This window comes from Pestalotiopsis fici (genome assembly GCF_000516985.1).
Source record: "Pestalotiopsis fici W106-1 unplaced genomic scaffold PFICI_Scf_1, whole genome shotgun sequence".
Lineage (NCBI taxonomy): Eukaryota > Fungi > Ascomycota > Sordariomycetes > Amphisphaeriales > Sporocadaceae > Pestalotiopsis > Pestalotiopsis fici.
The window spans coordinates 4700817-4714060 of record NW_006917091.1 but is presented as its reverse complement, the minus strand read 5'-3'; the positions used below and the strand labels follow the sequence as shown (position 1 = coordinate 4714060).

The window sequence follows — 13244 nt, the reverse complement described above, 5'->3', positions numbered from 1 at the left end:
GGATGTTGGAGAATCTGCTCCACGGCTGCTCATTATCATTGCGCAAATAATGCTAATGGCCTTCTAAACATGAGACATCGAGGTGTTGGACTCAATTGACAGAGTTTCACCAGTCATGGAGATGATAAATCAATATGTGAGAGAAATATGAGGCCTGCCAGACGACCTCATGCAACCATTTACAATCTAGGGACAAATTGTGTAGTATCCAGGAAGAAACTAGGTCTTTTGAAATGAGTCGAGTATCATGGCAGAAATTCTCTGATAAACTTGTCACCAGTTGCAACAGACCCATATTGCAGGTACACAGAACATTGAGTCATCTTAATTGATTGGTTTGTGCTGATGCTTTATTCGATTATATAGAACTGTTGCTTCATCAAGTATACAACAAGAATCGGTTGACTCCACTACAGGTCACTTTATCTACCAGTCCGTGGGCCACCCTTCTAAAATATCTTTTAGACAATATATATAAAAAAAAAAATGAGAATCGCTTCAGTAGTGGTCGTAAAATAGATCCGACGATGCCAATGAGTAGTCGTGTCCAACGTGCGGTGTGGTATTGTCTCCAAACATCCGTCCCCTGAAAGAATAATTATGGTATCATGAAGAGAAATGAACCAAGTGGTTCGGGTATTGGTTGTCCATGGTCGTTTGCTCCGAGGACCAGGAGGACCATTTGCTTTTGCCGAGGTACGATGAAATCTCAAATGTCCGCCCTATTTCTAACATCCAGCCAACGCCTAGACGCCCCTCTCAACTTTTGCGCGCCAATGTGCGCAAGTAGCCCCCAAGACTCATGCGAAAGCGCCCAGCTTATGCCAGCAGGGCAACGACGGCTCCCACGGCTCCCATGAGAAGGCCGGACTTGACAGTGGATGAGACGGCACCGTTGGTGGCGGCGGCAGAGGTTGAGCTGCTGGTTGCGCTGGTCGCAGTGGTGGCCTTGACGCTAGTCACAGAGGTGGCGACAGTGGAAGAGTGAGCCTTGGTAGAAGAAGCAGCAGAGCTGGTGGCGTTGGAGTATCCAGCAGTCGGGTAGTAAGCGCTGGTGGTGTTGAAAGTCGGGTATGAGAAGGTTGACGACTCAGTGGTGGGAACGGCAGAAGACGAGGTCACTGGGGTTGAGCTCGAGGTGCTGGATGCGCTGTACAGAGGGCAAGCGGCTAGTGGATCAATGTTAGCTTATTCGTTCTGTTCTCTTATTTATGAAATATTCATGAGTACTCACTGTTGGTCGGGTTGCACTGAGTGATGGTGACGTAGGCAGTGATACTCGTGGTCGAGGTGACATAGGACTGAGCCGAGGCGGACAGAACGCCGGCGGCGAGAACGAGGAACGAAGGGGCGTGCATCTTGACTTGTGTGATGTAGGTGATATTACTTCAAGTGGTCGTAATGAATATTCTTGCGATTGGCGAATTGAGTAGCGGATCGTTAGAGACACAAAGATATGCGGCCTTTTTATTCCTTCTCTTTGAGTTGAGTGTTTTTTGGGGGGGCTTGTTTTGGATTCTTCTTAATTAGAGTTTTGAAGGGTCTCGAAGATGAATCGAATCGACTTTGCGTAATGCGACAGTTGGATTTGTTTTTAACGAAAGTGGTATGCAAAAATGCAAAGGATTGATGTTTTTGTTCAAAAGAGTGACTGGACAGTACGCGGAGCGAGTGTGGAGGTGAGAGAAGGGATCGTGTGTGCGCAACCGGGGGATGGCAGCACTTTTCTATCGCGAAAAGCAAAGCGAGAGCAAGCAAGCGACAAGCGACCACCCAAACTGCGAAAGAAGGAAAGAGAAAGCAGGGAACTAGCAATGTGCTAGGGGGGCCAGGCTTAGCGTTGCAGTCAGTAAGTAGCGCGGTACAAGATGGGCGCCCGTGGTACCTACATTAGGCCCCGATTGCTTAGGTAGGTCGATGTATTTCTCTTCCGTAGATGTGGATCTACACTGCTCCCGGTACTACCTCAGGTAGGTAATGTCAGCCGGGGCATCAAGATAGCGAAGCCAGGATCTTGAGTCGACCAACATGGTCAGCCCAAGCCATGGCCAGCGAGGTCTCCATTGCAATCTTTTTTGGCTCTTATTATGGTCTTGTCGCAAGCTCCTCATGGTAGACTGAGCTGCCAGTGGTCGAGAACGAGGGAGGCATTTCCTTGTCCTGTCGGTGCTGCTGAGGATCTACACTTACTACGCCTAGCATCTAGTATTTGCGCCATCACGAATCCCAACTATCGGAGGTGACCAAATTAGCATCGGCGCTGCATCTTGCTGTTTGCTCTCTCTCTCTCTCTCGTATGAAAATCTAGAATTCCGCCTTGTTCGTTTGATATATAAATAATCACGGTATCACAACGGCAACCATTCTCCCTTTGGTGCGCCAGCGGTCTTGGCCCTGATACATTTGCCGGCGGCGGTTACAGTTGAGCCTACATGGCACATGGCATGGTGTAGGTAGGGGCCATGCGTCTACATACGTGCGAGCGAGCGACAATAGAAAAGGTCGCTTCTGGTCGCACAACCTTCATCGTGGTCGCGCAGTGAAGGGGGGAACGGGCCGCACACAGAGACACGCCTATCGAAAGGCTAATTGATGGCTCACAAAGTTCACAACGTGTCTCAGCTCTCCTCATGTTCCACGTGTAAATCCTACTCTGTTCCATTCAACGATGCCGCTGTCAGAGCAGTAAGGGCAGGCCAGGGCAACAGACAGCAAGCCAATTCCCTGACTGAGCCCAACTCTAACTAGTAGTACACGTGATGGCACTGGACAATACATGTTCGAATGTTTGCCGGTTGTTTATTGCCCTTCTACTTTAATACCCACCCGGGAAAAGAGCAGAAATGGGTATCTTCTAGTCGGGGGTCCCTGAATTTGATAGCGCAATGGAACTGGGGGAGAGGAGAGGGTGGGTGGGTGGCTCTCTGCCCCTATTGGCCTTCTATCTTTGTGTTCCTGTCTATCACGCTTTGTTCCTGCAGAAAAAAGTGGCGACCGACAAAAGCTAGAACGCGCCGAGTAGTATTTGACCCAACCTTGCATAGCCGTTTGGGGTCGGTTGGCTGCGTCTGTACCTGCGCTGCTGTCTAAGGAAAAAGCATCCATTTTTTTTTCTCGCGCGAGGCAGGGAGAAGAAAAAAACTACTTACTATTACGTACCACCGTACTACAAATAAGAATTAAAAAACAGAATAAGAAATAAGATAAAATTCATGGTTGCACGCAAGCAGAAGCCACGCGAACGCTCATGCCGTCAGCCGGCCAGAGTACAGAGTAGCACTGCAACCAAATTGATGCCCCCTTCGTTTCACGACATGCCCAAGTCCCATATCACCGGAGGTGTTTAGCCCATTCGTTGCCGTTCTGCCTGATCCTCACCATCAGCTCGCCAGACGCGAGAGTGCAAAATACGACACAAGCTATTGATGACTGGCCAACACTACATCACGGCCGAGACAGCCTAAAATTTCACTCGGATTATGTATATCGTAGGCACGCCGTAACAAAAGGATAAAAGACTCAAAAAGATGGCAAATCAAACTTATGGGGACTACATGGCGTGGCCCAGCTGCAAACTACTAGGTAGACTGACTGCTAGCGCTGCAACTGTGTATAAGTGGCACTAACATCCACCATATTAGCCCCTTGACACGACGAGCTGTTTATAATCAAATCTCGTCGACTTCTTTCAAGTTGAAGTTTCTTTCTTGCCAGTTTAGTAGATGGATCAAACGTTTTGACCCCCCCTCGTTCCAGAAGAGAAGAGAATTTGATCATTTTCGTTGGTGTGGCAGCTAGCACTTGTACATTTTCGCCATGCAAGTGCCCAGACGGCTTGAAATGCAAGCACGGGAAGCAGCTACGTTAGTTTGTACACTACGTAGTGTAGGTATTGAACACGCCCATCAGCCGCCGGGAATTCTTTCCCATTTTCCATTTTCCGTGCAAGATTGCTTTCAAATCATCATCAATGGCTACTTTCATGCGTGGTGGTACATGGACCAACGCTCTCATACTACCTGCATCGCATTCAGAACAACTCGTAGTTCAAAGGGAAACCTGAAGCATTTCCCAATTACATTGAAGTCCCACCCATACCCGGGTTTCGCACCTGGCCCCCTCTCCGGATCGCTCCACCATTCAAGGACCGGAAATGAGGCAGACGCAATCAGATCCAAGCTTCGGCAGCACCCATGATCAACTCAGCCTGGGTCCCCTCCACATACCATACTGTCTTCAAACTTCTGTCACTCGCGTAGCGCAATCAATTGACAAGCATCTAGTCTCTTCTGTCCCCTCCCGGCAAATGGAGCCACCAACCAAGTGTCTATCAAACTCCACCCCCTACTATGTGGTTGAATACAATCCACGGATGACTACTCGCCTCTAGCAGGACCGCCCTCATCAATAGTCCCATGCGTGGTACGCCCGTCGTCCTGAGCCGCGTAACGTCGTACGGCGACGCCCCTTATGGCCGGGGCTCGGGACGTAGTATGAGGGGAATTCTTCCTCCTCCTCCACAGTCTCCTCTACCCAGGGCATATACTCGTAAGGATAGTATTCCACGTACTGGACCGGCCGCCCCCGCCGTGAGGACGCAACTGGCCCTGCCCAGTATGGGCGGCGCTCGCGATCAAACATGCTGCCAGCCGAGGTAGCTGTCGTGGTCGATGCCTCACGCTCGGGGTGGCGTTGACGCAGGACACGCTCCGTGAGACGTTCATATCGGTCCTCTGCCTCACTGCGGACTCGGTCTTGCCTCTGACGATCTTCCTCCTCGATACGCCGGCGGCGCTGAAGAGCTCGCTCCAGCGCCTCCTCGTCAGCCTTGCGCTGAGCATTGAGTTGTTGCTGTTGCTCGAGTGCCACCTCTCTCTCGGTCTTGATCTCTTCTCGAAGCGCCCGAAGCTCTTTTGCGTGGCTCTCTGCAGCCTGACGTCGGGCCTCTTCTTCCTCCTCGTGCTGCTGTTGCTGTCGCCGCTTCAAGATTTCCTGCTTCTCGGCTTCCCACTCCTTCTTGACGGCTCGAAGGGTGGCGGCGGTTTCCTCCTCCTTTCGAATCTGGGCGGCGTTTGTAATGGTCTGCCGCTCGGCCTCTCTGCCTTCATCGTACTCGCGCACCAACTGGCGTTGCCATTCTTGCATCTTCTTGCGCTCATTTCTCTGCTTGGCAGCGGAGTCGAGGTGATTGTATACCTTTTGGACTTCGGCAAGACATTCGTTCTGCTTCTGAGCATGGGCATCATGCGCCTTTGCTTGCTCGGCCTGTGCCTTCTTCAGATCGCCAACCGAGCCATGTAGCTTGGCCATGCTCTCTTCCGTCTTCTTGATCTGAGCCAGTGTGCTGTTCAGCGTGTCCTGATGTTGCTGAAGACGCTGTGCCGCAGTCCACTCGGCTTGCGTACCGACGTAACTCGGGTATTTGTTGGAATGCCATGTACCGTCGGGCATCATTGTGTATTGAGGCAGGTCCATGGGTCGATCCGGATCAGAGGTAAAAGAGTACTTGACGGTCAACTTGGACGGCTTCCGTGAGGGTGTCTGCTTTGGCTTGGTACTCTTCTTGGTCTTGCGCTTGGGAGGCTCACCAAAACAAGAGACAATCATGATGGAACGCCAGTACTGTCAAGCCACAAATGGTCAAAAAATGTGCAGATTTGTTGGCTCTTCTAATCACAGGAATTTGTAGCGACGTTTGTGAAGGCTGAATAAGGCCAGGCCGCTCGTTGAGTCCGTGGCCCTTTCGATGTAAACATCATGACTGCATTTCTTCTACGGTGAGACCCGCCAGAGTACAGCTTTCCAGACCAAGCACTGACCTTTTGACATATGCAGGTTTAACACCTCTGGAATTGCCGGAATCAATCATGCTTTTGATCTAGATTGAGGACTTCACCGACTTCAACATTCATGTCTGCTCTGTGGGAAAGGGGAGGATCGAGTTGTCTCCATCTGTTTGTTTGTTCCCGTGGATAAATCCCTGGTGGTCTCACTTCTTAACCGAGACATTCACAAACGCCCAATGAGCCACAATGACCGGGTCTCAACCTGATTGCCGGATATTGACCTTCTAGAAACTACCACCTTGTTCTAGCATACCAGTGATTCCTCTTTCCTTCACCGCGATCACCCGGTTGTTGAGAGTCACTACTTTGCTTCACGTCAACTCAGCCTTGTTTTCTGCAGACCGCTTGATATGGGCCTGAGACATTTCCTTAGCAATGGCAAACCATCAATTACTTACTGGGGGGGGCTGATATTGTGTCTCATTGCCCGCCGCTGTTTTCAACGCGAACAGCAGTGTGAGTTCTGCTTGGGTATTAGATTTGCAAATGGACTCATCTACAAGTATCAGATCGTTATTTCTTCACTGTCTCAGCCGTCTACTCCGGTATTGCCACCATACTACATGGTGGAATGGATCCCGAGGCTTCAGCCATAGTCGCTGCGTTACAGGCATATCTAGTGGTGGTCGATCTCACCCGCAAATGAGTGTCGATCGATTGAGCAGCGTTCAAGTTGGTTCCAAAGCTGTCATTCAAGGTGGAGCAAGATTCCTTTTTTTTTTTTTTTTTTTTTGATAAAATAGGCACTTTTACGAAATAGGATGGATCCATGCGAGTGATGGTATTATGGAGAACGCCATGTCGACTTGGATGCTTTGGTAGTATAAGATTATGTGTGTATATTCTCCATCGTCAGGACTATGTCCGACATGGTCCGTATCAATTTGTAGTTGATCCACTTGAATCTACGCACATGTTTGTCGTCACTCCTATAGGTGAGTAGGAAGTGCCCTTAATCATGGAATTAGGCTCTAGTGGGAGACAGGTTCGTATCAAATAATTGCAGTACATGACCACTTATTACAGTTTAATATCAGCCCCGTGGGTAATCAAGATTAAAAACATCATCATTTGAAATGCGAGAAATCATTTGAAAGGTTTGGTTAGTAATGGGTATTAAATGTTTGAGATATAATAGGCACCGCCACCGTGGGCGTCCTGTTCAAGGGCAGAAGGTTTTCGTAAGCCCTACATCCCAGCTAATTGAGTCATCTTTTAACTCTCCACAAGTAGCTCTCATGACCATGATTGCCGTCCTTGGGGGTTCCCTGGTTCTGTGACCACAACCCGACTATTTCCTTGGTTCCCCGCTCCCCTCCACCTTTCATCCCTTCAAGAAGGAGATGTTCTTTTAGTTGTCAGGCTGAACATCGTCAGTGAAGCTGACGGCAGTACTGTCCTCGCCGGCAGCCTTCTCGTCGAGGGCGACATTGGTGTCGAGCTTCTTTTGCTCAGCGTCAATCTTGTCCTGGTTGTCGTCGCCCTGGGCCTGCTCAATCTGCAGGGCCGTGGTCTCGAGGTAGAGCTTGAGGACCTTGTTCTTGATCTTGCCGTTCTGCAGGGCCGTGGCGGCGTCGCCGCTGGCCGCGTCCACGGCGTCGTTGAAGGCGTCCGTCTCGGCGGCCTCGGCCGTCTCGCGGGCCGCCTTGATGATGGCCAGGTCAGAGTCAGAGACACTGGCGAGGTCGGAGGAGACCTGTGTTTGATAGGTTAGCTTTCCATCGTTACGTGCAGAGAGACAAGAACGACGTACTGGGAAGGCGGCCTGGGCCTCGGCAAGGGCGTTTCCGGCGGTACCGCTGGAGATTTGGAAGTCGTTGTACGTCTGGAAGGTCAGAGCACGCTTCTGCTTCTGAGCGGCTTCGGTGCCAGTAGTGGCAGCGAGGGCCGAGGTGGCCACGGAGAGGATGACGGCGAGCTTGCTGAAGTACATTTTGGCTTAAGTTGTGTGTGTGTTTTTGTATTGATTTAGACAATATAGTTTGAAAGAGAGAATGTATATATGTTTGTAAAACGAAGGATGACCAGCAACGAATGGGAATGTAAGACAGCACAGCTGTTTGTTTCGATATTGAAAGAGGCGGGAAGCGGAACCGTGGATTGATGAACGAAGGTGCAGATGGAGATCAAAAAGGCATGAGAAAACGACAAGATGTGCGTAGATCTTATAGAAAGTTAATCTGGTTCAATCTCCATTACCAAGTCCACATCCAGGAACCATAGCACAGTCTCCCCCTGTCATAGCAATGGGCGCAGCAAGCGGGAGACCAGACAGACGGTAACAGTCGGTTCCCTGGAGACTCCTGTCACCTCCTAAAACTTGCACCATACAATACCCACTCAGCTTGAGGTTGCGCGCCAGCATCGTCAGTTCAGCAGACCTGCTGGCAGTTGCAACAGCCAAGACTCTAGGAGACGAGATTGGTTGGTGGAAAAGAGCAACTTGTCGTCTGAAGGCTGTGTCAGAGTGTCCCTGACTGGCCGATCATTAAGGTCGGGGCGGTCCAATGGCTACCCTGGTCAATCGCTCAGTATACGATCTGATGCAACCTGGTTTTGGCACTCTGCCAAGGGAGAGAAGGACCCTGGTTCCTGGATCGATCCGAACAAGAATCCCCACGGCCGAGGACATGATTTTGGGACGAGAAGATTTGCGCTGGTGAGAAAGAGAGCGAGATTTCCAGGAAGTGGCAGTCAGGCGGCTAACGGGAGAGCCGCATCGCATGGCATCTCCTCGTGTCTCGGGTTCTTGTATCGGAGTTGAGCTTGTTGCCTCAGACCCCTGCCCAGCCCTGGATATAGTAGCTCCACTCTAGAGCGCTAAGCTTAATTCCAACCCTTCACGGGCCCTCGGATGTCCCTGCCTGGCCCCCCTCCAGGCCCCAGGCCCCAGGCTCCAGGCCCCAATGCGGGTCAACGGTTTTATGTCCATGTTGAGCCTCAATCGAGGGGCCATCCCATTGCTACTATCCCCATTGATCCCAGCCGCCAGAACTACTACTACTACTACTACTACTACTACAGAACTACACATGTCATGACACTCTTCAACTACCAACCCATCTAAACCTATCTCGGGTCTCAATCGCGATACATCCCCCCAAAAAAGTAGACAACTGCCCAGACTGACCTCTTCTCTTTTTTTTTTTTTTTTTTCGGCTGATGGCCAGGGATTGAGCCGATCAAAAGTCCTCCCCTTCTCGATCATCTTCTTCTGGATCCAATGCAGTCCCGTCATCCAATGTCTTGCTTGCTCCCTCCCTCCCTCCTCCCCGGTTGATCAATTCTCCAGGGAGAAGATGAGCGCGTCGGGAAACGGTCGCCATGACTTTTGATCCTGCGTCTGGCCTGCAGGGCTTTCTTTCGTCATGTCCTGCACCCACCTCTAACGTTGTTTCCGTCAAGACCGAGGCCGCCGCGATGGAGCCGAAGGGCGTTGGGGCAGGGGAATCGGAGATATCAGAAGTCCACCTCACCAGAATCCCCGAGATGTAGCTCTCCCTTGTTTCAAGGTTCCACCATCGTGATTTCGACTGGACAATGACTCGTCCCCAAAGCACCACCGTCTACCAACAACAGCCTTGACTGCGTTTTGCATGTCTGCCCATTCCGTCAAAACCGTGCAGCATCTTCTCATGTTTTCCTATCTTGTTAGACGATACCCACAAAACCTAGGGATTTGACTCAAAGAACCCCACAGCCGTCGCTCGTGGTGAAGCAGCTTATTCTTGGCACCTAAAGCATTTCTTTTCAGTCAGTTGCTCATTCTTGGAGGCCATACGTTGCCCGAAGCGCCCAAGATCCTGCGCAAGAGCCATGATACCAGGGACGACCACCCGAATCGAGGCTGTCGGGATGCGCACCCAAAGCGTCAGGGCTGTTTCCGCGTCGATCAACTTTTGAGCATCGGAACATGCAATGCTTGCATGAAACCTGCTGTCCTTTCCAATTCTTATGACCGGAGGTTGCCAAGAACTGAAATTCCATCTATTATCTTGGCAGAATTACGGCTTTCCAGCCTGGACCGTCTGGAAGGGCACGCCTGCAAGTGAAAAGAAAATCATTGCCTTGATGTTTGGCTACGGATAGACCATACAGACTCGGTTTCTGAACATGTTCCAACATTTTGGTGAGCCAAAGTTCAATGGAGGATCAAAGTCCCATCAGGTCGATGCCACGTATCCTAGCATACTCAACTGATGCGATTGCACTGAGAGGTACTGCATCGTACGTCAGTGACATGTCTTATCGATTGGCTGGGAAGACATTAAAGTCTGAAAGACCTTGGCCTCAAATCTGCAGCTGATCTCATGCCTGCCCAAACGAAGAGGAAATCACACGCTGCTGTTTGGATCGGGCATCGTGGCGGGCGTCATGTATTCAAGGAGGTCAACCACAAGTGTCCGTGGCGGCAAAATACACGCCCATGACCATGTACTGTCCAACCCGCTGTAGCGATGATGAGGGCTTTTCGATGAGCTACAATTCTCGTGCACACCATTGTCCCGATCGCTATCGATGCTGCCCAACGCATTGGGTAGCTCAACGGTAGTATCAAAAAGAATATTCCACACAAGGGCACGTGGCCATGGCTTTGGATTGACCTCTCGGTCGGAGAGGCAAACCGGCCGCTCGCTGTTGATGTAGCATTGTACCAGGGGAAAGGCTCCTCCTCGTGCGGGTACCGTACATAACCTCAACTATCGTGAGCTATGGTCTCGTGTGGGTGGCGGGATGAAAAGGTTTGCTTGGTCTCGAAGACCATAGTCCAGATGCGCTTCGCTTCGATATATCGTTCACCTTCTGCTGCATGCAGCCTGTGCCGGTCGCACTGCAGGACTGATAGTCGCCCACCATTTCGTACCACGTCATGAACCACATAACGGCCTTGGATCTCTTGAATCATCATTGATTACGCCGACGCTGAAGGAACATTATTGCTGCTCTCCTTTGGTGATTGGGCAGTTAAAGGGAGAACGACAGCGGGAATCCTTCCCGTAAAGGTAGGAAGGATGTGAGGAAAAAGGAATTTTGTTTCTCTTTCGCTATGGGAGCAAAGGGACCGGCAGTTATTTGTTTGTAGCACGAGGACCATCCCGCGTGCGGCCTGCAGTGTTTGAACTCCGCCCCCTCGTTTTCTTCACGCGGCTGATGAAGCAAAGACTGCAATTTTCACCGCTTGTGGCGGTGTGCCTCCGTCTTACATCTGTCACTCTTCGTCACCTCAACCATACCATATCTGCCGCGTACGAATGAGGAATTCCGACAAGGTTCTCTCGGAATAGCGAAGCGGTAAGGCTGGTTTAGACTTCTGGCGGTGTGTGGGCCCCTATTCCTTTGCTGCTTTGAAGCTTTCGGGCCACGCAGATCTTGGGTCACTACATCACCACAATTAGAGTTCAGCCAGCAAGACCAGCAATATACAATTTCTCCTACGCTGGCCCCACTGGCCTTGTACATATACATGGGCATGGTGTGTTTATATGCAGGCAACTGCTGGAAAAGGGCCGCGGCACGGGCAGGCCAAAGACAGAGGACACATGCTGTCGGGGCCAGGAAGGGGGGAACGGCTGCGGCGTCAAGATCAAGCCAATCGATTCGCGTACCGAAAGTGACCCTTAATCATGCAGAGTCGATGCGGTTGACTCTTTCATCATCGGTTGATACTGGACGGCAACGCGGTATTTGGACAAAGCCAAGAAGTCAAGAGCCTTTCGACAAATAGAATTCAACTGGGTGAAGAGGCCAAGACAAGGGAGCCTCATTATGCTCGAAAATTCAACGGGTTGGACAAGCCCATGGGCCAGACCAAGGAGAATGTTCATGTAGAAGTCTCTGAGCCATATTTCCGCGGAGGGGCTCGTATGCAACCCGAGTACGATGAATGGTCCAACATCAAAGTCAGACTATGGACAACTCTAGGACTTCCGCATGGGCCCTAGTCTCCCACTGTGTGCTACTCACAGTCTCATTTCACTATTTCGTTTCGAATACGGAGTCTGGTCTCGATGTCAAGAAGGCCAAAGAAGTCGAGCAACGCTGCCCTGCCTTCTCAGGACCTTTGTAACGTTCGACCTTCTTTTTCTACCCCTGCTCCCACTCCTTGCTATCTCACTGTGCTGGAACTCCCTACCGAACGGCACAGAAATATCCGCCTGTGATTACCGACGGGCAAAAACGAGGATGAAAAGGAAAACAGTGTGGGAAAAGAAAAGAGATGAGAATGAGAAAAACCTCTCTCTAGATGGACACTAGTGGCCCAAAAGACTTGCAAGGGGACCAACAATTCAAGGCCAATCACAATGTGGTGTTGATAGGTTTGTCCGTCGGTCACCGATACCGTCTCAGCCGTAAGTATATACAACATACGAGGTATCACCATTATGGTAAACAGGATCATGGGGGGGAAAAAAAAAAGGGCAATAAAGCCGTCGTCAAATGCCATGATGCCGGGTGTTCTGCGTGAGTGGTGGGGGAGAAGGAAAAAAAAAAAAAAAAAAAAGAACCCCTGTCCTCTTTCTTTACCGTCTGCCACATGTCTGTGAGGTGTCACAACTTATCTGCAAGCAGCTGTTTCTTCAACATGTCGGAGAAAAAAAGAATCGATAATTACGGCATGCTACGCGCCGAGAAATGCTCCGTAAATCAAAGAAGAGCAAGCCAACTACGGGGCAAGGCGAGCTGAGCTGGGGCTGGGAGTCACTGGAGAGTGCCGCTGGACTATAACCGATAGGCCCACTCACTACATTAGGGAGGGGTTGAACTCATTTTAGAATAGTCTCATGCACAACAGTATAGTGAAGCTAGCTAGCTAGCTAGCTGAGAGAATGTAACTTCAAAAAAGCTGTAGAAAAGACATCCGCATCCCATCCCATCCCAAAACACCACAATGTGTGTAATTGGTTGTATTATCTTTTTTGACTTATCTTTTTTTCTTTCCAACACATCATGAGACAAGATACAACTATATGCTTTGTACTGCGGAATGCAATTGGCATGCTTCTTAGTCGCGTGCCTTTACTTTACAGGGTACTTTGTAACGCTTACGCTGGCTTTACAAATTCCCTCCCCCTCTCTTCCTATTGCTTTCTTTTTTTTTTTTTTTTTTTTTTTCGTCCCTTTCCTAGTGGAGGGGCTCATGCATGCAGAAATTGATCGATGGCATGCTGTTTGATCTGAAATCCGTCAAAGTTATTTTTTCCTCCGCCCCGTTCTCCCCTTCTTCCCTTCCGCAATTCCACCCAAGGTTAGATATAAAGATTTTTGTTGTTCGCATCACTTCTTCAGCCAGAATAAAACAGTCGAAGAGAAAACTTGATCTCGTGTTAATTGGAGGCGCGCGACGATTGGAGGTACTAGAATGAAATATTTCAGGGAAGGAGAGGGGGGCATCTAACC

At 50.2% G+C, this 13244-nt stretch overlaps 3 protein-coding genes across 3 annotated transcripts; all 3 read right to left on the bottom strand.

Moving 5' to 3' along the window:
• Positions 1 to 819: 819 nt before the first annotated feature.
• On the bottom strand, positions 820 to 1358 carry PFICI_01409 (uncharacterized protein; the record flags this gene model as incomplete). Its single annotated transcript, XM_007829990.1, has 2 exons — positions 820 to 1169; positions 1235 to 1358. 2 exons carry the CDS (start codon positions 1356 to 1358, stop codon positions 820 to 822), a joined length of 474 nt encoding a protein of 157 aa, XP_007828181.1.
• A 3046-nt stretch (positions 1359 to 4404) lies between these two features.
• On the bottom strand, positions 4405 to 5607 carry PFICI_01408 (uncharacterized protein; the record flags this gene model as incomplete). The annotated part of the gene is made up of 1 exon (XM_007829989.1): positions 4405 to 5607. The coding sequence occupies one exon, from the start codon at positions 5605 to 5607 to the stop codon at positions 4405 to 4407; it is 1203 nt and encodes a 400-aa protein (XP_007828180.1).
• Positions 5608 to 7197: 1590 nt separating this feature from the next.
• On the bottom strand, positions 7198 to 7779 carry PFICI_01407 (uncharacterized protein; the record flags this gene model as incomplete). The annotated part of the gene is made up of 2 exons (XM_007829988.1): positions 7198 to 7542; positions 7600 to 7779. The coding sequence occupies 2 exons, from the start codon at positions 7777 to 7779 to the stop codon at positions 7198 to 7200; spliced, it is 525 nt and encodes a 174-aa protein (XP_007828179.1).
• Positions 7780 to 13244: the final 5465 nt, after the last annotated feature.